The 26,330-nt window shown below is 40.1% G+C and overlaps 1 protein-coding gene across 1 annotated transcript in view; it reads left to right on the top strand.

Annotated features, from left to right (window-relative positions):
• Positions 1-26,330, top strand: part of schip1 (schwannomin interacting protein 1) — a 202,803-nt gene that overhangs the window by 59,036 nt on the left and 117,437 nt on the right. The window contains exons 6-8 of the mRNA XM_088300538.1: positions 1,997-2,061; positions 2,663-2,734; positions 2,983-3,118. Of these exons, the coding sequence (XP_088156664.1) occupies positions 1,997-2,061; positions 2,663-2,734; positions 2,983-3,118 (273 nt within the window). The remainder of the gene's footprint in view (positions 1-1,996; positions 2,062-2,662; positions 2,735-2,982; positions 3,119-26,330) is intronic.

The raw sequence follows: 26,330 nt of genomic DNA on the forward strand, positions 1-26,330 counted from the left end.
CAAACAATTAAGTTTCTTACATCTGGGTGCATTTGATAGATGCTTTGACGTTTTTGTGTTGAATTCCACCCAACAGCCACAATGTAATATTTTCAACATTTATTCAAATAGATTAGGCTGGCATTCAATTGTTGGGTGGAAATACCGAAACCAAAGCTCAGGGAAATAAATTTGAAGTATAATTAAATAATGACGACTATATAGTCACTGAATAAATTATTAGACCGCTTTGTGTCTTCCATTTATGCACACACAAAATAGACATTAAAATTTCTTCTCTCCATGGTCATAAAAACTCGTTAGCTTCTAGCTTCATACAAACTCGCTAAATGTGATGAAGGAAACTTTATTTCACGTACAGTATATATGTATGCCTGCACAAATGCTTGAAGCGCAACTTTATTGTGCCGCGATCATTTTCAATTGCTTTAAATAGATGGAGAAAGGACCTGGAAGGTAACAATAAAAAAATTAAATAATAGTCAAAACACCTCTTCTAATGATGCACATCAGGTTTAGTAAGACTTAAACCCAATGGAGTACAGCACATAGCCAATAATGATGTTAAAAATGCAGCTTGTGCCTGTCAGATCATGACAAGCTGATTTATTTATTAATTTTTTTTTTTTTTAGTCCTCCAGTTATTTTCTTAATAAAGCCAATTAAATACCAACTGAACACGGCCGTCTCATTCACTCCACGTCTTTATCAGCGAGTCTGCCTTCTAGCAGTCGCAGCGCATCCCCGGTCCGCACAATAATGGCACATCATAGCGCTAACGTCGCAGCTTGCAGGGGCAGCGATGCACTCGAGCCGCTCGTCTCGCGGCCTCACGTGAACCCCCTTTGGCTCGTCAAGGAAGAACTGCTCCACTTAAACTTTGTTGCTCCCTCGTAATTGAATTAGTCTGCTCAATTATGTAGAGGCAGCCTTGTCCTCATTAGGATGAAGCTAAATGGGAGGAGATGGGGCATGAGGGTAGATCGAAGGAAGGGAGCAGCAGCAGGCGAGGGAGTGAGAGCGATGCAGTCGTCTTGGTGATTTGGGTTTTTGTTTCTACGTTTGCTACAATTGTGAAGTCGGGATGAATTAAAGCATTTTCCCCTCCTTTGATCAACAAAACCCTGATTATCATGTCGAAGCATTTTTTGGAATATTTATCCTGTGGTGTGGGGTGCAATCATTTCTTTTGGCAACCATTTTTTTTAATTTAGGAGAGTGATTAAATGTTTTCCGATTGCTGATGAATGGCTGCCAATAAAAGATGAGTGCAATGGTGGTCTAAATCCAAACATCCATCAAAAGAAACAAATAATTCATGAAAATTGATAAATACAATTCATTTATACACAGTGTTCTCTCACTCTTCACGGGTGATACGTTCCAAGCCCCCTAATAAGAGAATTTCCACAAAGTAGAAGTTACAATTTTAATTTTATTTTTTTTAATTTATTTTGTGGGGGATTTTTTTTTTTTTACTCCTATATTTAGTTGTAAGCGACGAGATGGATTAATTAATTAATTAATTTTATTTAAAATTTTGGGAGGGGAGACAGTACTTTTTTCTCTGTCTTCGGGTCAGGTCAGCAGGAGTCAAATACTTTTCGAAACAGTTATCACAAGCCTGGGATGTCGAGGGCCACTTTCCCACATATTTTAGACCAGCCGTGGGCAAACTACGGCCCGGGGGCCACATACGGTTAAATACGTTAAACGTTTTATTCCGGCGCGCCGAACCTGAAAAAAATTAAATGAATAAACCTCAATTTTTGGAAATATGAACGGATTTTTGCTTTATGGTCCGAAAAATACGGTAAATGTATACTCCGCTCATTTTTGAAATTCTCCCACGTTTTCTTCACAGGAAAAGCGTAGAACAGCTCGGACATGCTTCGCGTTGGCACAATGATCGGGCAACACGTCACACTTTATATGTGCCCTTATGTCACTTTTGACCTCGTTAGTTATGCCTGTCCCTTCTTTGTGTGTCACGTAGGAGCAGCTCAAGAGCCTCCAGAGTGGCTTCAAGCACACTCATGATGGAAGCTTCCAGCTGCAGACGTGAGTGGACGCTTGCACGCACACACACCCCCACACACACACGCACACGGTAACACAGCAATAAGAGCACACAGCATCCCTGCTCCCGTGTCGCATTAAAAGCCCATTTTGCCCACCAGATGGGATGAAACCATCTCTTGTTAATTAACGTTAATACGAATGTCATTCTAGGATGGGAGGACAATTTAGGCAGCAACATTTTTGAAACAATGGATAATTTGTTTTACATATTTTGGAAAATTGGATCATTTGGGATATTTTTTTTGTGTTTTGTTGTTAGCTTGAGGCTAAAAATATGTATCTATAGTAAGCCTCTGTGGTTATTTTGCATTTTATTTCAATGAAAACAGAATACAACGATTTGGAAATCCTTTTAAATATATATTCAATTTTCAAGATGTTAAACATTTGTTTTTTCTTCACTTATTTTGCTTTTGATGCTTTATTACAAACACAGCAAGTGCGTGTTTCAGTATTTTGAGCATGGATGAGTTCAAATTTCACATGAAGGAGGGAAAAGTGTCCTTTAGTTTTGCGCACTTCAAAAGTGTACATCAGAGTGTGTGTGTGTGTGTGTGTGTGTCCTCTCCCATCAACGCAGTGAGGACCTCATGGTGGACCAGGATGACAACATCAACATGAACGTGCCGCCCTTTGAGACCAAAGTTTTGATGTGAGTCGATCTTAAATCTCTGCAAAAACGTTTATGACCCCTAAACACGCTTAAAAGTCTCTTTCGGTGATTTACTCAAGGCTGGACGACATTAAGATGACAAGTTGATGGATGATTTTGGGAGAGATAAAAAAAAAAAAAGGAAACTTGTAGGCCTAGGTAGTAATGTGACACAAATCGGTGGATTTAGTGAGGGGAAAATTGTTACTTTTTAGTCGAAAGTCTCTTACCTGTGTTTGTGTGTGTAGCATCCAACGCGCCTGGCGCGACTTCCTCCAGAGACAGGAAGCGGACAAGAGGAGCCCCTCCCCGTCTTCGCTGTCTTCGTCGGACAAGATGAGCATGTCCATCAGCATGGCCACCATCTCCGATGGCAGCACACCGGTAAGTCGTGCGTGCGTTGTGGCTCTTGTTGCTGGTTGAATTCTCGGGGAGGCTTGTTTTCATCTTGCTTTGAGGAAAGTACTGCTCATTGTTGCTGTGAATTTCGCACCTATCTGACTGAATAGTTAACTTGTTGGATGAAGCAAAAAAAAATAATTCTTTAGTTTTTTTTTTCACATCCATCACAACTCTTGATACCATCGCAACCACTACATAATAATAATAATATTGATTATAATAGTAATAATAATATAGTTATAATAATAATCATAATAGTAATTTAAAGACAATTGAGTCAAATGTAAAATGTAAGATTAAATAAAAAAATAACTACAATAATAATTACAAAAAGAATTATGTATTTAAAAAAATATATATCATACGATAAGATATTATGATAACATTTTTAATATTTTTTATTCATGTAATTTGGTGAAATATACTTATAATATAAATATTAAACTAAATTAATAACAATAATAAGAGTAATATTGAAAAATTTCTTAGTTCCAGGGAAATTATTTTTGAGTATTTTTTTTTATATTTTTGTGGCATTGGTGTATTTGTTTGAAATATTTTAATGAAGATATTACGTTTAATAAAAATATAACATTCAGAATAATATAGTTCAACATATAAGTATTTTTAGTATCGTTTTTAGATTTGTAATTGTTTTCGATTAAAAATCAAATAATAAGTTAAATAAACAATAGAATAATGAAAATATATATTTGATAAAATCACATAATAAAATGCAGTATAAAGTTATGCAAATTAATTTTTACCTCTTTGTAAATGCACACAATATTCTAATATAAGATCATTTTATTATCTAAAATTTAAAAAAAATACAATACCAACTAATAAAAATACATAATTTATTCCAAATATTTTATAATAAGTAGATTATTTGGCAAGTTTTTAAATGTTACCACAAACTACACGTAACCTTTTTCATTATTATGTCAAACATTCAGAATGTAATCAAGTACAACGATCATGTATGTACGACATTTCCATGAATAAGAAATATGTTGGAAACGCTTGGAACAATGCTCTCAATATTGAAAACCGGCTTGAATTCGACTGCAGGAAATGACGTCATAATTGCTTCTGGATGTGCTGGTGGACAGTTTGGAATCGATTTATGCTCACGGTGATGATGAGCCGTTGAGTGTTGACTTGTGTGTTCTCCTTCCTGTCCAGAAGGTGGCAGCATGTCTCAGCTAATCCCATTAATGTGCAGACACACGCACACGCACGCACCCCCTTCCACTTGAATATTGTCAAATAACTTGAGCAGCCATCATCATTCACCATAACTTCATTCCATTTAATCGGACCTGAGTAAATCCCCGGCATTTCCCCCGCTGCGTCTGTCCTGGTCATTATAATTCCACGCTGGCTAAAATGTGTGCGTTCACTCCTCGGCTAATCTCCGAGACGGCAGTCAGCAGGCGTGTTAACGCTCACAGATGTCTTTTTTTTCCCCGCTTCCACCTTAAGGCGGCACTTGTCCTTTGTGTCACTCGAAAGAAAAGCCGCGGAGGACGATTAGGTTTTGATCTAGTGGATAAAAGGCGGTCAGGTGGAGGAGTGCGGAGACTTGAGTGGGTAATAAGTGTATGCTGTCACTCACGCATGATGATGAAGTCGTCCGATGGTCGCGTGTACTCTGTTCTACATGCGACAACTGTTTGTTCTTATTTTATTGCCCTGTTGGTGGCTGTGGCACCTCGACCGTACTTGAATTTCCAACCCTTTGCATTATGTTGACGTAGCAATACATTGTGCTCCACCGTGCATGCGTTCCTGCCGCCTTTATAGACTGTACCTCCGTGACCCCCAAACACACACAGCAGTCATATTTCCCCGAGACGCAGCAACAATGCGGTCTCCCTCTCAAGTGTGATTGCATGTGTGACCTTTGAGCTTCCAATATCAGTCTTGGACGAGCCGGCCAGCGACAAGACGCCGCAGCGGTGGTGCCAATGAACACGTGTTAGTTATAGTGTGAGTGCGCCGTAGTGAGAGAAACAATCCAAGCTCACGTTGTGATCTCCATGTGATTTTTTTTTTTTTTTTTTTTTTTTAGAGGGATAAAACACATGTGACAGGGCTGACGTGCTCCAGAGGCTGGCTCATCGCCATGGCGATGGTGTACAGTAGATGTCTGTCATTTTTATCGATCCCCGTGTTCCGTAGCAACGTAGCGAAGCAGGCAGAAATTATAGCTTTCATTAAGCAGGAACCTAACAAAACTCTGGATTTTATGCTCTGTTATGAATCAGCTGTCGGGATTTTATTGTTTCATAATATTGTACCGGCACATCAATCCATGCGTGTGGCAATCACCTCTACACACACACACACACAAACACACACACCCACTCACACAAGGTGGTGCAAACACAAACATGTCAACATAAGGATGACTCCGGCTTCAATTTCGCCTTGATTGATGCGTGTTTATAAATCAATCAGCGCCGTTTGCGGGGGATTGCTTCAAGGTTTTTTTCCGGCAGGATTGCCCCTAAAGTCCTACATCAATTGTGACACAAAATTGAACCGACAAAAATGTTGCAGTTGTGGTACGGTGGCATTTTGGAGAGAGGAGCTGTCCACTTGCGTGGTGCTGATTTGTGTTGCAGGAACGGATTGGTGCCGCTAGAGGGGGTTGTGGTGCTTTTGGAGCATTTGTGCTGAGTGCATTTAGTAGTCGGAGGGTTTATTGATATTTTTATCACTCATGATTCATTTGTTGTGGAATTATATTGCATAACATTTAACATGCCATAAACATTTAAATTGCGTTGTAGTTGAACATTCATATGTATTTAGTCATGTATTTTGTATTTACATGACGGTCTTTTTTTACGACTGCTGTTTTGATGTGTGTTCATACTTAAACACACTGGTGTATTTATTTACTTCGATATAAGTTTACTTCTAATTCCAAGCACTCGGTTTCAGGACCTTAAAATAAAAACAACACAATTTCCCGTCATGTTTTATTGTCAATAAGAATAAGAATGTGCAATATAAAATAGGGATAACACAGTTAAATAGAATGTAAAGAATTAAACATTTTGTGCCTCAGTGCGGCTCCTTCCGGTGTGTACACAATGGCCACCAGGGGGCAGTATAATGAAGATAAATGGATATACTTGGAGATTGTCACAGCTTGATTACTTGCTGCGGGGTTTTTTTTCCTCAGAGGATAAAGAAAATACACCAGTGACTCGTGTTGTTTTTTTGTTTTTTTTGTCTTTATGTTCACATATCCATGGCTTAAAGAGTTTTAACACTCAACACAATTAGCCGTCCTGTGTGGTTTTGACAATTTGGACAATTTATTTTATCTCCAGGCCATTTTATTTTGTTTTACATTTGTTTTGCAGGTCTATTCACCTCATCAAGGCTTTTTTTCCCCCCCTCCTCTTTATTTATTTATTTTGACCTCCTATTGAATGTCCTTCACTCATCCTAGTCTGTCCATTGCTCTCCTCATTGTGTGCATTTATCAGGCTGCGCAGCCGCCTTTGGAATGCTGGCAGCAGAGATAAGATACGTTTGGCCAAGTTTGGTGGGCTTCAAGGGCCTAGGAGCCGGGACGAGATCGGGCTGGTGTTTAGTCTTTAAATGCGGCACATGTGCACGAGGCGGCGGCTTCCTCCACTGAGATTGCACAGTCATTGTTGTTTAGCTGCCTTTTGCTTCTGAAGGTTAGCTTCAGAGCTGTCCCTCAATAACCCACCGCCATTTTTTTTTCTGGCTCATCAGTACACAAAGCGCTTAGAACCTCAGGAGATTACTGAGCCACCAGGCAGCGTGCAAAACATTTAACCCCTTGTATGCCGTCGAAAGCAGCCTTGGGACAAACTGGACTTTCTGGACTCTTTGCCTCCTTTTTGTGTTCTCTGCACAAGCTGGCATTTCGGTGGATGGAGCGATGCAGTAAAGGTCACACATTGTGTCAGCCCTGCAGAGTGGTTATTTCACTAAAGGCTCAGCATTATCACGGGATGAATGACTTTAGCCTTTAGCCCTCAAGCTCACCTCTGTTATATTTACTGTACATTATGCCTACAGCGTCGCCTTGGCTGGTAGATGGACAACAAGCAGCTCGCCATCTTGCATTTAGCTTGCCGCTGCGGAGGCGGTGCTTTTATGGCACTGTTTTATGCCCCTTTTAATTTTGATTTGGAGACTTGATATATACATATATGCAGTGGTAAGGAAGATATTAACGGTCAAGCTAAGGACATTGCTCGTTGTGCGAAAAACTCTGATGAAACGCATGAGCATTTTTTGAATGACAAGTTGATATATATATATATAAAGAGAGAGAGAGAGAGAGAGAGAGAGAGAGAGAAAGTGTGACAGAGAGAGAGAGAGAGAGAGAGAGAAAGTGTGAGAGAGAGAGAGTGAGAGAAAGTGTGAGAGAGAGAGAGTGTGAGAGTGAGAGTGAGAGAGTGAGAGTGAGAGAGTGAGTGAGTGAGTGAGTGAGAGAAAGAGAGAGATACACACACTGTGAAATAAACACCTGTATGAAGATGTCAATTGAAAGTTACTTTATTTCCTGGTAAATAATGCCTTTATTGGATCTCATTAGATTATCCGTCAGGTTGTGGCCAATGAGTGTGCTACAGCGCCACCTGCCAAGCTATGAGTGAGCGTGCAAATTACGCAGCCTGCTTCATTTTCGCCTCGATGATATTTTGTAATAATGCAAATAGCGCATGCCTCTGGAAATGAATGCTCACCTCCCACTCGTCCCTTCATCAGGGAGAGGAAGGCGCAATCCTTTTTTGCAATCCTGTTACAGTAATACCGCACACAATGGTCGGACGACTCACGGGTTCGGTTAAATTACTTTACCAAAGCCTCACAGATAAGCACGCTCACACGTTTAATCTTTTTTTTTTTTTTTTCCTGCTGCAAATTGATTGACGAGACAGCCGACACATGCTTTTCCGCCGCTTCTTCCTCTTGAGCAGGAGAGGGCCACACGGGCCACTTTCTGCTTTAATGGATATAATCCCTCCTGTCGTAATCTCTTGCCTATATATAAAGTTCCGTCAGATGTTATCCTCTTGTACGGCCGGGCGGGAGTCTGCGGTGACACGCCAACATGAGAGTTATTGACAGACAAAATCATTAGTGACCTTTCCTTCGCCGGCCATACATGCGCCGCGTCGAGCAGCTCAATTTTAATCCTCTTGTGAACATAACCTGCCGCACTTTGGAGACGCTTGAATTAGCAGAGTGACATTCATCTGACTCCTTGGATTATTTTCGATGCTCCCACTCCCCCATGTGTTATATAACATCTAATGGGAGGCCCACTCAGCCGCTCACCTGATATCAAAGTGACAAGTTCAACATGGACTCTATCAAGCGATTCCTCATTAAATATAAGTAGGCATTTTTCGAGTCGTTACTAATTTCCTAATTTCTCCTAAATGAATAGATTACAAAGAAAATGATCACTAATTTCAGTTTCCTGCTTAAAAAATTAATCAACTTTAATAGTGCTCCAAATAGGAAATAGTGTGCACATTCGGGTTGTCAACTCCCTAAAAAGTAAATAAAGGACACCTAATCGGCATCGAAGGATGACTTGATTGCCTTCAACCTACCTGGCGTGATTTTTTTTTTTTAAATTAATTTCTTTTTTTGTGGGTGAAACTATTTTTTATATTTTTATATAATTAAACCTGAGTTTTACAATGCACATTTTTTGATATGAACACGTGAAAAAGTTATGCAGAAAATTACTTTAATACAAACTAACAAAATGAACTCAAAAGGACACTTCATTGATGTTAACATCAACACTTATTTTATAGCGCCGCCACCAAAAAAAAAAAAAAAAACATACATGAGGTTCATTGAAAAATTGTCCTTAAATGTGAATTAGAAAGGTTGTTTTTCTATATATGTCCTATGATTTGGATGGCAACCGGTCCTGGTAGTACCCCACCTCTTGCACAAAATCTGTTTGGATGTGTCCTGAAGACAAGCGATGGCAGTTGTAATATCCAGTGGTGTCCACTGGGGGTCACTGTTTTGCTTTTGTGTCGAGAGGCTGGCAGCCTCTTCCAGGGAGGAGTTCCAAGTCCAGTAAACCTGCACAGCAAAGACGGATTGTCATCCATCTCTGGGGGGGGATGATGCTCTTTTTGTTTATAGGACACTATCAGAACACAATCACTCTGAATCTGATGCATTCACGTTGGTTCTTTTCTCCAATGTAGTCAAAAGAAGCCTTTGTGGCCTTGTGGCGCAGCTTTTTTCTCGGGAATCAGCACCACGACGGGGTGCCTCTTTCAAAGAGAATAGCCTTTTATCATCATTTTGCCCACTATAAAAGGCAACTTGTTTCTCTTTCATCCCTTCTCCTTTTTAATTTCAAGCCTCTCCTATTAAATATTTAAGTGTTTCCGGGTGACGTCAGATTGGTGAATAAGAAGCCACCGCTTGGATGTACACGTTTCGCAGTGGCAGGCCATTATCCCGCTCATCCTGCAGTCATTTGCCAACAAGGCCATAATTGAGCATTATGTCTAATTTGGGAGACTACGGACATAAAAAGCAGCAGATTGATGCCATAAAAATTCATCCCGGGTCTGAGATCTATTGATTGGGGTCTCGCACAGTTAATCAAGGCAATATTGGCCACATTGTGCAAAGTGTCTGAGCATAGATTTTATGTGAGGTCTTGTTTGCTAGAACTCCGATTCCATTTTTTTATGACTATTATTTTGAGCTGCTCTGTGATGATCTGATAAAAAAAAAAAGAGGATAGAAAAAGAGGCATAAGAACTTGATAGTTGGCCCGCTTCATGATGGCCACCTGCGCATCATGTGACACTGCTAAATAGGGGGTTCACACTTATGCAACTCCAATATCCAATGACCCCCCCCCCCTTCTTGTCCTTGCGGAAAACAAAGATAAAGATAAAGATGTCCTTTATTAGTCCCACAATGGGGAAATTTGAGGTGATTTATTTTGGTCTCATTTTTCACTATACAAAGACCACGTCTTTGAAAAGGGGTGTGTAGACTTTTTATCTCTCCTATGCGGGTGTCGACACAGCATGCTAACCTGGCAATTTGTGTATTGCTGAATAACACCGTTGATGAAAGGTGCGGGTGAACTCAGAAGAGGATAGTAGAGATGTGAAGCCGAAATGAAGCATTTGGCAAGTTGCCAACATGCGGCAAAAAAAGTAACTTTGTTTGAAATGACTGCCTTCTACTTGCGATAGCAACAGCTGCCTCTCATTTGATTTGTTCCGTCGTATTCAACGTAAAAAATCCGACTTCTTCTGCATGTGTGTGTGTGTGTGCTAGAGTGTGTGCGACTATCTAAACTATGATTTGTATTCCAATGGTGAACTTGGGAGAAGATGCTTTTTTTTTTTTTTTTTGTTTCTTGCTTTATCGGTTTGGCATTTAAAGAGTGGAGGATTCCCACAAGGAAGACGCGGAGGAAGGATGCTCATTGAACAGAAAGGAGATAAAAAGAGGTGGGAGGGAGCGAGAGAGGCCATCCTCCATCCCACTGAGTGATTGGCTCTCCAGAGAGAAATAAACTGATTTCTGATTAATGAAAAGATGGAGAAGAGCTTTCCTCTTTGTCCCCCCCCCAACCCCCCTCCTGCTTTCAATTCTCTTCTGCTTGTCTAACTCTCTTGCCCAGAAAATCTATCTCCGTAATGATGTCGGTGTGTAGGAGATGATGAGGAAGCTGATTTAAAAAAAAAAAAAAAAAAAAAAGAAGTTCACCAATATAAGGAACTGTGGCGTATTGTCTTCCTAGTGCCGCTCACTCATTGGCTGAATAAAGATAAAATATAATTAGGAGGTCAACAGCATGGACGTCTTGTGGGACGCTGACGTTTCCTCCCACTTACACAACAAACAATGTTTGTTTTTTTTTTTTTGTTTTTTTTTATTCAAAGCGCCGTCCCGTCTCATTAGGCCAGTAAACTTGTAAGCAACACCATGTCCTCGTCGTCACCTCGACGGCGACATCCCACGAGCTCCAAACATGACTTTAAGGCGGAGTGCAAATGAGCGAGGGAAAGTGTGAGTTAGTTTTGATTTAAATTCTGTGAAAAAAAAAAAATGTTTTGGACATGGCTACTATTCTGAATCGGTTCATGTTCCTTTCAGTGTCCTTCAGTTAGTCGTGATGCGCTCAAATTCGAATAAAATGTGGGAGGAGCCACTCACGTGAGACATCATATTTTTGTACTTGGCGCCATTTTAGTCATGCCTAAGAAAAAAAAAAAAATCAGGAAAACTGAAATGGTGACAAACAATTTGTTGCTATAGCTTCGCTTTTAGTTGGCGGTACAAGTTTTCAGTAATTTTGAAACATGGGCTTCTCTTGTCGTGTCAATGCAGGAATTCGATTGATTTCCGTCAGCTGTTTTGGTCACCTGTTGATTGGTGTCGGCCATCGCAGTCTCAGCGTCTGCAAGTGTTTCCACTCGCCCGTTTCTAAACCATGTGTCACTTCCTTCCTGTTTGCGTTGCCGATACGCTGCAATCGCTCCACCATATGCTCATCATGCTCCCTTTTTATCTTGGGCCTCACCCCGTCATTAGGCGGACTTCACGGCAATTAAAGAACGCTGGAAACGGGCATCAAACAAACGAGCTCGTGATTAAGACGCTTCCTGATGAGCTGAAGCGGCCGCTGACCAAGATGTCACGGCTTCGCCGAAATCGCAATCAAATGTTTTAATTACATTTGATTAACAGCATTGCTCTCTAAATGAAATTCATGAAATAGGCAAATAAAAATTTAAAAAAATAATAAATAATAATAAAATAATCATCAGAATTCATGAAATACACAAATTAGAATTTTATTCGGCAGATTTGAACTTTTTATATTTGAAATTGGACCTTTGATCAGGATTCCAAGGAATGCTGATAATTCTAAAAGTTGTTCCCTGTCTGACATCTTTATTCAGCCCAAACCAAAATGGCTCCAAATTCCAAATGACAGCTGACCAATAGCGATTGTGCTCTCGTAATTTACTCATCTGATCAAATAAATGCATAAATATTTGTTTAAAACATGTCCTCAAACAAAATGTACCCCTTTATGTTCCCACAGTGTCTGTGCGTATATAAATGTAACCTAGCTACATCCAGATACTACATATTAATCTTGGGGGGTAATTTTAGCACAACCGCGCCGGCTGGTGAACAACTCGGAATGCGCATGGGTATACACGTTATTTACAGGCACCTGCAGACATTTTTTTTTTCATGTTCTCTGCACGTAGAACTTGTCTGTAAGCGCCATAAATACACCAAATGACAAGAGCGACACTAAAGTTGAAGCATCCTATTAAGCGTATTGTGAAAAGAATATTTCCCCGACTCCCAATTAAGACTGAGCAGGATTATTTAGGTCGAGTAGGTACGTGATGGCACGGTGCACAAGTGAAACTCTTCTTTGTGTGTTTCGCTGTCTGTGTTATTCTGCCCCCTGGTGGCCAAAGGGAGTCAATTTTGACTTTTTATCACGGAATCAGGACAGTACAGGATAAAAAATTCACGGCAGCAGACGGGAGCGGGAGAGTGGCCATTTTTTTTTTCTTTAAATGGAGCTGACCTCCAAAATGGGAGCAGTACGTGAGTGGGAATCAATCTGAACGGGAACAGGACTGGATGGAAGTCGTTTTTACCGGACATTATTTATTTATTTATTTATTTATTTTTTTAATTTTGTTTTCTAATTTTTTTTTTGTCCGGGACGAGACGGTACCGGATTTTTCCAATCCAAGTGGGATGGAAAATCCACACCTGTGTCACCTTAAAACATCCAGTTATACTTCCCGTGTCTCCTTCCCTCCTAATAATCTCACTTTGTTGAATCACTTTGGCCAGTATTTTTTTGAACGTCTTTAAACAAGAGATTCGATTCCGGCTGAGTTTCCATCATTGGTTTTTACACTCAGAAAAAGAATAAAAATCACTCTCCGCTTCTCCCATCCCTCGACGACACATCTCAAACCGCAAGGGCAATCCAATAAACTGACCACGTACGTGTTTCGAGAAACTACTCTTCTTCTTTTGACCTTCGTATTTCTGCCAGCAAAGATGTGAATGCTGGCCCCTTTTAATCACAGCATTTCAGTTGGCACGGTTCAAACCGGGATAATTACTTGGGGAGCTTCATAAATGCTTCTATCTGAATATATATAGATGCAGCAAGCGCTGACTCTCTGTTCTCGACAGAACATCAAAGACGTTGCCAATGGGCCCCTTGGCACGCATTCTGTTTGGGATATTCATAGGATCTCAAGGTGCAACCGGGGAGGGTTTTGGGAAGGCAGTGGGTTCACACCTGAGATTTTTACAGACATTTTTTTTTTTTTTTGGGTTCATCATTCTGGGACTTAAAACAATGTGAATTATATACTGTGTACTTTAAAAAAATAAATAAATAAAAGCTTTGCCTTTATTTGACTAGCTTAATGCTAATGCTAACATAACAATGGAAACATACTGTATAACCCCATAGGCCAGGCGTGGGCAAACTAAGGCCCGGGGGCCACATGTGGCCTGTTAAAGGTTTTAATCCGGCCCACCGAACTTGAAAAAAAATTAAATTAAACCATTCATGTTTTATTTTCTAAATATTGTGGTGTGTCAAAGAGAGATATTTTGTTGTAATCTGCTAAGTAGCGCAACAAGACTTTTGCAGCGATTCCTCTTGTGTCGACTTCTTGAACTGTGAGAAGAGTCAAGAAAAATTTGCTGCGTATGAGTGAGGAAAAACACGAGAAGCGAATGACACTAAATGCACATTTCCGCTGGTGTCATCACTCCCGCGGCGGGATGAGAGAGGTTGACAAAAAGGCTTTTAAATGTCTTTGTCGTAGGGAAATGCGTCTCCCGGAGAGTGGAGTTGTTCAGGAAGCACACGAGACGTTTTCGAGAGTGCTTTCATAAATATAGTTTTGTCAATCACAATGTTACGTTAAACTTAATTGAGATTCCTTTCTGTCCTACTATTTGCGTTGAGATTTTTTTTTTTTTTTTTTTAACGATATAATTAACCTTTTTTTTCGGTCTTAAAGTTCTATTGAATATATTTTTTTAATTCCCAAACCGAACATTCTCAGCATAAAATCGATTCAAATGAATATACTTTTTATTTAGTTACTAATCCTCGTATAATGTTAAATTGTTTAAAGTGTATAAATGACGTCCGGAGGTGTGTTTTTGCCTTGTTGTGCTGTATTAAAATCTATTTTGTTTCCTCATCCATCTTATCATCCCAAAACGCACAAGCGACCTTCTTTTTAAATAATTCCAAAATATGTTTCAAACAAACCCCAAAATGTGACATGCTCAGATGTTTACACTTATACAAATTCTAAATTTTTCCATGTATAAGCCATGCAATGTCAGTTTGATGCGCTTTTATTATTCAGAGAAGAGATTATCCATTCATTATCATCATCATCTGCCATGATCTGACTTGATAAATAGTTTATTTGCTGCAGAAGCTCCACGGGTGGTTTGCATTGTCTGTGCATATGTGCCCGGGCTGTTTCGCCCCTCAGCATGGTTAAATATTTCATCGGCTGATATCTTCCTCGCTGCGGCAGACAGCTGTCAAGCTGCTGTGTATAGGCGGAGACAGGAGACAATGACCCAAGTATCTTTGACACACTGTTCAATTTACACATCCATCACAATATGATTCTGTATATTAAAAAAATGTTCTTTTTTCTTTTTGATTGACATGAATTCCCAGAGAATGTAGTGTTTTATTATTCCTTTTAATTCCTACTGAATAATTTTGGTCGCACCCGGAGTAGATCAATTAAACCGTGCAAAAGCGAATGCGGTTGTGTCACGGTGACATACGATTTGGATGATCATTTAAATCAGGCGTACTCGTGCAAAATATTTGAAGGAACTCGTTTCTTGCACTGGCACATTATTAACATTTATAATGCATGAAGCGGGGGGGGGGACAATGGTTGGGCGGAATATTAAGGAGTCAAGGGCAAACCTTCACGAAGAGTATTTGTCCTATTTCGCCGCGGTGTTTGTCGTCATCGCCGTTCGCTTTAGCCATCGTGGTTCCCGAATGTGTTAAGAAATCGCTGGACTGTGCTTCCGCATGCACGCCTGGCTGCGCTGGCTTTGACTTACCACTCGATGATCTAATTCCCTTTTCCAACAAGACATGTTCCTTCGCTTCCGGAACACTTTGTTCACTCGGTAGAGCGCTCCACTGCTCGCTCTGCAATATTTAACAGCTGCCAGCGCTATACGCCTCGCAATGGTGCCCGGACTTGGATCGGGAAGTGGCTGGCAATATGTCATGAATAACTGATTTCATCAGTCATTGGCATTGCTGTGGCAAAAATTTTGATTTTTGAGGTGGCAGTAAGTTCAGTAATACGAGGAAGCGTTCTATCCTGAAGACAGATTCCGCTCATGAATTAGCACCAAAAAAAATGTACTTCTTATTGCATATCTATTAATAGTTGTGTGGGTGGAGCGCCCGCTCACCAATCAAGTGTGAAATTACACAACAAATTAAATCGTCATCTCTCACTACAATATAGCAAAGCTAATATGTAAGAGTTGGAGTGTTAGCATAGATTAGCATTAGCGCACAATGATTAGTGACATTGAAACATTGTAATAACAGGCTTATACTCGCATTTTCAGTCAAGTTGTTGATGTCTTTTTGTTTGCCGATTTTTGTTCTGCTACATTAATTGACAAAGTGAAATTTGGTAGCTTGGTGATGAAGTAGTGCCTACATGCGTGAAAATTTAAATCTTTGGCTAAGTTGGCAACATGAGTTGTAATTTAGTACCACAATGTTACATGTAGTTTCTGATGGGAAAATGTCAAAAATCAGGCGGGAACACTTTGAAATTATAGGGGAAAATTTTTTCAGGGTTACTCTTTGCGTCTGACTTTATCAGTTAAAAAGCATGCTCTGTAGGGTTTAAGTATGGTTATTGACTTGGCGGATATGAAACCGTTCAAGTTCCTACACCTGATAAATTCCTTTGATATCATCAAATTTGTTTTTATGGTGAAGGATCCGAGCAGTATCGACAGAATGTAACCCCGCTGAACTAATAGACTAGACTAGAAAAGAAAAGTTTTGATTTAATTCAGTAATTCTTTAACATATCACTGGTGGCACTCGTACCACACTTTGAGAATCACTGACTAATGATGAAGTCAAGTGCAGCCTCAAGCTATATGTACGTCTAGAAACGTCAAAGCTATGTTATCCCACGCTTACTGTGCTAATAGCTTTCCTTTAGTGCCATCTCTTTTTCTTCTTGTCTTCAGTATGGAGCTCAATGCGCAAGGGTTTTTTTTCCCCCTTTGTCACCTGCTGCATGACAATGTTATTTTCTATGCAAACACTAGCCTGTAAGCACCAGAATGGGCACTCATTGCAATTCCTCTTGAAATATTCATGCATCTCACAGGTACTGTATGGATGTGTAACTGTTTACTGACTGAGAACTAATGCATGCATACACGTGGTAGCCTGGCAATGCAGATGCTTCAATTCACAATTCCATCTTGGTGACCCACACACACATATATATATATATATATATATATATATATATATATATATATATATATATATTATTTTTATTTATTTATATATATATATATATATATATATATATATATTATTTTTATTTATTTTGATATATATATATATATTTATATATATATATATATATAAATAAATAAAAATTATATATATATATATATATATATATATATATATATATATATATAGCCTAAAAGAAATTCTTGTAATGCTTCTTGGGTTATGTCATGTAGCAGGACAAAGTGCAACATCCCCAAAGGTTGGCTGTCACATTCTTTTCTGTTTGTCGCTGGCTTGTAGACCTCCCAGTATTTCTGTCTCTTAATTACATCCGAGAAGCAAGATTGCTTTCTTCATATTCATATCTCCATTTATCACTAAGAGAACATTTTCCACTCGCACCCCTCCTGCTCTTTAAATATGAATATACCAGCTGTGTTTGTCATACTGTGACTGTCAGTCCAATGGGGATTTTTAATTACATGCTATCTAATGTGCAATCTGCCCCGGCGTCCGAGGCTGCGGCCACCTTTTTGTAGAAAATTAGTGAGATGAGCTCATTTTTTATTAAATAAGAGCAACGATGAGATTAGAGTGGCGCTGTGAACAATGCAAGGTGGGTCCAATCGTGTCTTCATTTGTCTGTCGCGGGGTTTATCATCCGCTTAAATGCGACGGCACACTGCGGTCTGATGGGAATGAAAGTGACCACCAGCCAGACATGCACCAAACAGAGATGTCGTTATTAAACCATAGAGCCAATCTACGCTCAGCACACATTTTGCACAAGAGATAACGTGTACAATTGTGTTTTATGAAAGTAGTCACTGGCTTGTAATAATTAGAGCCATTCAGAGGAATATCTGAGATTTACTGTCCTGCTCAGTTTTTATTGAAATTGTCGGAGATTTGTTTTATTATAATTGCATAACTGCATTTTCCCTTCTCATACATCCACAAATGATCAGGGTGGAAGGTCGTCCTCGAGTGTCCACCTCACAGTCGGTGACCTGTGAGCGCCCTGGCCAACGTCCATTTCTGCTTTGGTCAAGTCAAACACAGTCTGCGCCTCTCCTGCTCTGAATTTAAAGATTAGGAGCCGCTTCTATTGGCTGGAAAGCATGCTTGTTATTTACACGCCCACAACGGCGCAAACGGCTTTTTCTAACTGCGTCCATCTCCCACCCAGGGCCTCAGCATTGTTCAACTAAAACCGGAGCCAATTCTAATAATAATATTCCCTTTATTAGTCCCACAATGGGGAAATTCGAGATTCGAACCCAGGCCTCCTGGGGAGACTGGGTCCTGAACGCGGCGCCTTAGACCACTCGGCCATCCTTGCAATTGTCTATGACTAATAATGCACACTAGGCTTGAATGTAAACCTTTTCATCATAATTGTAGACATTTTATCTTAACTCATTTAATCCCAGAAATTTTCACTGGAGGAAACCCCTCAATTCCAGCGATTTTTCTGGATTTTAAGGGATTTTGCGAGGCCAAAAGAATATTGTGTTCTAATGCTAAAAAAAAAAAACTAAGACGTATAAATACGTCTTTGGGAGGCAGGGATTATGTTTTTGAAAACGTACATGTGAGGTGATGGATAAGAATCCAATTCACACAAAATAACGTTCTGTCAGCCAGTCAAATAGTCATCATAACGTCCAAATTGAGTTTCCAAATTGATATATGCATTTTGGTTGCAACATGAACACGTATCCTATTAACATCTATGTACTTACAGACAAACTCGTATCTCACAGCAGCACCATACAGTAAATACCGTTCCAGTTAGTTGTTTGATGGAAGCATTTGTCAGACGTAAATGATGCACCAAGCCTCAAATTGGGACACAGCGTCTATCAGAGGCGTAGCCACGTCTTTGAGGAATGACGCTATTATCCGTCGGTGTCGCCTTACAAGCCTCATTGCTTATTCTCATCAAGGTTCATAAAATCCGGAAGCCTTTTAATTTGTATCCATCCATTCATCCCATTTCCATAATCCTTGTCCTCATTTGGGTAAACTAGTCGGCAGCCAGTCCCAGTTTCATTTGTAAATGTATTTCTCGTATACAGTCATTAGACGGCAACATAAACTGCTTTGAAAAAGTTTCATCTTCAGCGCCAGCTGAATTGTTTCTCCGTTTGTGGACAAACAGGTCAAGAGGACGACGACATCGTCCTTGACCTCAATGAACCGCGTTGATTTAATAGTCCCTGTGGGCCTGCCATGGGAGGAAAAGGAGGAAAGATTTATGAGGTGTTCCTCCCTCCAAGGTAATCTGCTTTTAAGTGCAGTGAAAGATGCAAAGAAGTGCTTCCCTCAGGGATGTGGTGTGCTGTTATTTCTGCTCCAATGTTTTATATCCGGCTCCTCTCGTTCTCTTTTTTTTTTTTTCGTCATTCCAGAGCACACAGCGTCTCATGTTCACTTAATGTCGCCTCACTACTTCCCTTGCAATTGTCTTGTGACTTTCGTGCCAAAGAGAGATGGATTCGGTCATGTTGTTCATTATGTGAAGAGGTATTGACAAAATAATGGCAAATCACGGAAGGCCTCATTAAGGGCTTTCATATGAGGTATGAGTCGATATGGTGTGTTGTAAATTGATTTTTGACCTTGTTGCAGATCAAATTTGTCCTTAGGCACAAAATTCTATTAACGGCAAAAAAAACAAAACATGATAACACAACTTTTTTGGTTCAATTTGCGTTTTTATGTTTCTGAAATATTTTCGCTTTAATATTTCAATTTATGTCCAATAGATCTGTATGTTGGGCTAAGTTTAGCCTGGGTTGTCGGTGGACTTTAGCAAGTCTCATTCCCATGAACACGTACTTGCGCACTTGTTTGTGAATCAATTCATCGGTAAGCTATTTATTTTTAAATTGGATTTAAGATGAGCTTCAAAAGTAATTTTTGGTCATATTGTATGGTATATTTGGGCTTTAAATGAATAATATAGGCGATTGTAAATATTTTTGGGGCAGACAATTGGAACCGTATCCCTGCAAAAATAAATAAATGATTTTTAAAAAAATATATTTATTTATGTATTTATTTGTTCACGTATTATTAATACATAAATAAACAATAAATGCATTTTATTTTATTTTATTCGAAGTGACTGACTACCAATCCAGGTGGTACCCCATTTTTCATTCAGTCAGCTGTGATAGACTCTAGTCCACCAACTCCCCTAACTTGAATAAACACGATAGTAAAAAAATATGGATGGATGGTGTTCAATCTTAGACGCTTCGCTACTTTTCCAAATTGTTGCACAAACTCAGTCCGACCCACATTAAGCCATTTCCTCTCTCAGCAGGGGGTGACGTTTCCATTCTCCTATTCCAGGGGAATTTGTGCCTCCAATCATTTTATCCTTCTGCTTTTCCCGTAATCCTGATAGGAAAGAAGTCATTTCGAGGAGGTGTGTAAAGATGACACACAGTAGCTGCCTTGTATTAGTGACTTGAAATGTGTTGTTAGCATGTAACATGATAGCGTTCCTTTCAGTCTTCACTTGGGCTTAACTCGCCCTGTCTGCTTGGTAATAATCTCTTCTCGAATACGGTGACTGTCATAAAGAAAACACCTTCCTTGAACCGCCCGGACATTCACATGTGAAGTGATCACAAATTTTGAAATAATAAAAAAATTCAAGGAAACAGACAAAGGCTTTCTTAAGCAGAAAATATAATCGAGGGATGGGGGATTTATTTTTATATTATCTCCTCAAGCGTGGAAAACCAATTTTGTTTTTATTGTAATTTTTCCAGCAAAATGAATTAGTTTCCTCTTTTTCTTTTGGAAAAGTTTTAATCCTTGGGACTACAGACGGAAAATAATTGAGTCGGCGACGCTCACACAAACTAACTTTGTGTTGACAGACAGACAATACTTAAACCTCCAACTTACTTGCTAACTAAAATGAAGACACATTTGTTTCCTCAGCCAGCATAGTGGCGTAGTGGCTATCCTGTTTGCCTCACAGTTTTGGGCTTTGGGTTTGAATCCCAGCTGTAGCTGTCCTTTGGATTGTTCTTCTCATGCTTACATGTTATTTTTTTCCGGGTTCGGTTTCTTCCAAATGATTTGACTCATCTTTTATCACCAAAAAAGTTAGTTTCTACCTTATTACATTTTTTTAAATTTTTTTTTAGTAATCAGCAATAGAACATGCGTTGGTGTCACCTCTCCTGGACCAAAAAACACAGAAAACAAGCTTTTTGTGAAAAGCTATATTTTATTGCAACATTGACATATGCTAATAATGTTTGCTTTACTCACGCCATAAACATCTGAGCGGTCCCTTTCAAAATCACGTATTTGCAAATAAATCACTAGTGTGACAAATTTGCATTTGACCAACTTTACAAGTTATTTGCACACTATGTATTATTAGTAGTAGTATTAAGTAGTGTGTGCGCGTGTGCGTGCCATCCCCTTGTACGAGCATTACATCATTGCTTCTACTTCTAAATTTAACTAATCTCTGTCACGTTTTCTCTCCTTTGGGACACTGTTTCTAGTAGATTTAACATCACAAACACTCTGATCAATCATAAGGTTCTCATAACGATATATTCCCAAAGATCCACCATGTTCTCGGGTTTCAGCATTCCCGCCGCCCTCCATTGAGACACGGTGGTCAAATCCTAGAGAAACGCAGTGCTGCCATCTGCTGGCCATAGTTAAAGGGTTTTCGTTATGCTACATGTCTACGGCACTCAGTTAACTCATTTGCTGCCATTGACGGCTAAAGACGTCAAAGATCCATTTTTTATTTATTTATTTTTTTACTCGGCTGGTAGTGAGTGACTTAATTGCAGACACTAAACTGTCCTTAGGTGTGGTTGCTAGTGTGAATGTTTCTTCGTCTATACAGTCCGTGCCCTGCGATTGGCTGGCGACCAGTCCTGGGTGTATCCCGCTTCTCGCCCAGAACGACTCCGGCTAGATGGATGTTTCTCGTTATCACAGATATCCATTGCCCAGAACACAGCCAGCCACACTATTTTTAGGTACTATAGTGCATTCTACAGATGGCTACTTGTGATCTAATGAAGCATGACACCGTGCTCTTTTATTTAGGTCGTTACATTATGGCGAGCACCATTTAAAAGCCGTGAAGCGTTCAGAAAAATGAATGCAAAAGGAAAATATTGCAGCGGCGAGTCATTGGAATTGCTATTTGCATTGTTTAGGTTCATCTTAAAATAAGGATTTGACAGTAGTTGTAAATGAATACGACGGAATATCTCAGCGAGTTATGTCAAGTCATTCCAAATGAATGATTTTTACTCCGGTTTATTCCCCGTCGCACTGTTAAAATAGTGAATGGTATGATAGCTTTGGTCATTTGTCATTAAATCTGTACAAGTCTGTTTTATAGGTCTCTTCTATTTACGCCGGCTGACGGATAACAACTTTTTTTACTTTTTATCGACCTCTAGGGTAGCAGCCCGGTCCAAGATGACAAGTGGGCCGCTCGTTGAACTTGCTCGGCCTTGAGCGTGGCCTTGTGTTGACGTATGGCTTGAAAAGCTCACATTGCCGGGGTGCAGAGATTATAACGATACAGACTGCACTGATGTAAAGACTTAAAATCCGGTTAGAGTAGCGATGCTATACATTTAAAGTCAAACTAAGAGCAATGAAAACAGTCGTGTAGCATCCTATCAGTTTGTCCATCTGCTTGTTAGTTAGCCGGATGCTTCCTGTTTCATGGAGGATGACGACCAGATGGGAGCTGCTTAGGATACCGGGGTGGGGGACTCTTCTGTTTATGCCATGCTGACTCAAATAGTGAATACGCATTTTCCCGCTTCTCACTAAAATGTAGTTTTCTGCCTCGATCAGCTCAAGTATGCGTAAGACTTCCGAGCAGGACTGTATGGATACTCGCGTGACTTGGTGGGTGCTTGTCTGCATAATGTAGCTACTTAATGGTCACACTTTCCTGCTCCCGTTGGTTAAGCGAGTATGCAGACATTAATCATTGAACACATCATATGTATGTTAGAAGGTTAAATGAGTAATTGCGTGACTGCATTTATGCAGTGGTGGGCGGTCAAGGCCTTCAAAGCATTCTTTGATGGCTTAACATAATCATCATTTTTGTGATAATAATTCTAATAATTATATAATTGGATTTTTATATTATATATTAATGCAGGAGTGTTTGTCCAATCAGAATTTAGCTATCTTGTGTTGCTAGGCAGATTTAAAAATACAGTGGCAGGTTTTTTTTTTTCGCGGAGCCTTCAGGTTCTTAGCTGCGGGCGTCTGTGCCGTGTGTGTCAACGGCTCTCACAGTTGATAGGCTGTTGCGATAGCCAATCAGATCACCAGTTGGTTACAGTGAGCCTTCCTGAAGGTGATGAACGCGACTTGTGATTGGATACTCGCTTGTGAGGGGGCAGCGCTAGGCGGAATCAACACACCAGAATGCCAGAAAGTCGTAACTGGCGACCGTTAGAAAATCTCAAATATATTCTTGCTCTTTTTAAACCAATATGCCACAAAGGAGGGAAAAGTATGGATTTGATTGCAGATAGACTTGCACGGCCATTTTCAAGACGGACCTTTCAAGAGAAGCTCTTTAGTGAGTTGAAGTGGTGCAACACTCAGCAAGTGCGTAAGTGTCTCTCTCTCAAGCCGGACTAAGTAGGACTTCACTGAAGGCGCCTACGAGTGAAATGCAATAATAATATTTAATATATGTTGATGCTTTTTTTTATTACTTAAAGAAAGTGAAAATGGCCAAGTCAAGAATTGAAAATGTTCACAAATCTCAATCCATATTCATGCATACAAGCGTGTTGGCCTCCGTGCATGTGTTTGAATGTCGGAGGTCCCCGTGACGACCCGGCTTCAGTCATTAGGATTGGATCCAAGTCACACCGAGCTCAAGCACTCATGTGTCATTTGGTCTGATGGACACCCGCATGGGGGAACCACGGCGAGGAGACACTTTCCTCCCTGTCTGTCCTTGTCAGCTTCTCTGTTTGCCAAAGCGTGCATGACTGTACGTGCCTGTCCCTCCAGCGCTCAAGGGCGCCGAGTGGAGATAATTACTTTCTTTCCGTGGGAGGGGGGGGGGGGGGGGGGGAATCATTCAATATCTACCAAAGGGGTAGTGAAAATGGCCATGTGGATTGCTAGAGCATTGGTTTCCGAGTCATGCCGATGTGTCTTTGAGCAAGACCCAAAATGGTCCAAATCTAGATGAAACTGGTTTGCTGAGCATATTTGTTTCAATAAGTAGTCGTCATATATAAGTCAATGGTTCTTGGCTGCCACATGCGTGTCAAGCTTTGTCAGGCGCAATTACACCAAGTCGATTAGAGGCGGAAAAAGTCCGGTTCATATTTTCTTGAAGAGCAGCAGGAATAAATCGGCAGCAGCGTCGAATTACGATTACGCCGCTCTCAGTTTTAAGTCTAATATATCACATATCAACGAGGCCTTATTTCATTCACAACCTCAACTTGGTTTTATTATTGAGTAGGAATCGTTTTTCATGCTTCGATATCTGCCCGCCCCCACTCACAAAATAGCTGTAAACATAAAAGTCAGCCTTAAAGCAGAAGGTTATTTAAGGCAATGCCAGGCACTTTGGCGCAGAGTTATTCTCTTTTATCTGCCCATTTTATACCTTTCAAACACTGGAGGCACATCTGCACACTCTAATGAGATCCAATATGAGATTTATATATTTATAAAAAAAAAAAAAAAAAATCGACCTCAATAAAAGCATGGATGGAGAATTTTCATTGATGCTGTCAGAGTTATTAATTCAACGTTGTGGTTGTTATTGCGGTTGGCGTTTCCAACTTCAATGCATCATCCTCCGAGACTTACTGTACTGATCGATCGTCTTTGATCACTTCTCACATTCAAATGTGTAGCGACATCAAGCTGCTTGGGTTCAGTTCCCACTCAGTGTGAATGCGCGCGAACGGTCGCCTCACTCTCTGCTCTGTGATTGACAGGTGACCAATCCAGGTTAGAGTTTGCCTTTCACTTGAATTCAGCTGGGATAGAATTTAGATGGATGCGAACTGTCACCTTATCCGAGCAGAGTGCAGACTTTGTGTGTGTTTTCTTGCATCTATCCAAAGATGGCACCAAGACTAAGGATCAATGCAGAGTGATCAGCATATTCGGTTAAGCTCTGCCTGCATGACGGTATTGCTTTTTAATTGGCTGAAATAATCCACTGTCCACAGCAGCCGAAACATTTTGTTGTGATTTTAGTGGGGCTGTTAAAGTTAAAGCGGAGATGAAGCTAAAAAAAAAAAATTAACATAGTTACATATTTGAAGTCAGTTAACTCGTTTTATTTACTTCAAAAATAATTTGCTTACTTTGCAAAGCCGAATCGTATTCAAGTATCAAAGAAAGCTATTAGAACAGTCCTTGAATAAAAATGTACTTTAGATTTGACGATTTTTATATTCATTCCAATGTATAATTCAAATAAATATTTGGTACAAGTGTCACAAAAAATGGTTAAAAAAAATGTGACTAATCACAATTAATTATGGAAATAATTGTGTTAATTCGTAAAAAACAAACAAAAAAAAAAATTAAAATAATCGCTTGACTGTGCGAGTTTTTAGTTTGAAGGCCTGATTACAGTCCGAGAATTCCATTTCGCTGACATGACAAATCTCCAAATTACGTTCATTACAAATTGGCCGTTTCTCCTGCAGGTGAACGTACGTGAAAGGAAATAAGCAAAAAGATGATAAACGCTCGCCGGTGACAAGCCGGGACAAAATCGAGAAAATTAAAGCAGCCGAAGACAATAAAGAGAGGAAAGGTCTGCGCAGAAGAGGGGAACAAGATCATTATGTTCTCACTTCCCGTCGCTCTTGTGGACATTCATTCTCCTTCTTCCAATTAAGCGGCCCGTAAGAGGACGAGGGGGAAGCACTCAGCTAAGACCACCCTCCAAATGTCTCCCACAAGTCCAGTTTGCCACATCGGCGCTACGGCGGCACCGTTATTTTGTCTGAAAAGAAACAGCATGACGAAGCTCCGACGGATGTTGCATCCTTCACCGCATTCAAACGAGCTCGCCGAGCGAGGAAACAGAATTTATAGCCCACTTCTTTATGCAGCAGCCAAATGGTGCAATCAGGCCTTTGCTCCTCTTCGCCCTTTTCTTACATATCCTGAGAGACATATTCACCCTGGGCTGTATATCGCCGCAACAACAGCAAAGCCTCACTTTCGTTCTCATTCCCGTAGATGTGTGTACATAATGTCTGCCTCGGAGAAATAAAAATATACACCCGCCGATGAAAACGCGTTCCCGTCAGGCTGGACAATAATCTCGCTTGACTTTCAAAGCGCGCTGAGAACTTGACAAAGACCTCCTTGTGGCTGACAACTCACGCTTTTTAAAGATATATCTTTCATTTTTTTTTTTTTTTTTCATCTTCCCACCAGTCCTGAAAGTGATTACACCTGGATTTAAGTGATGACTCTCAGCAGGGGAAGATGTGCAATTTTTATTCATTGCGCCGAAATCTCACAATGAAT

This window comes from Idiotropiscis lumnitzeri, chromosome 7 (assembly GCF_059441095.1).
Source record: "Idiotropiscis lumnitzeri isolate Australia: NSW breed Sydney's pygmy pipehorse chromosome 7, RoL_Ilum_1.0, whole genome shotgun sequence".
NCBI lineage: Eukaryota > Metazoa > Chordata > Actinopteri > Syngnathiformes > Syngnathidae > Idiotropiscis > Idiotropiscis lumnitzeri.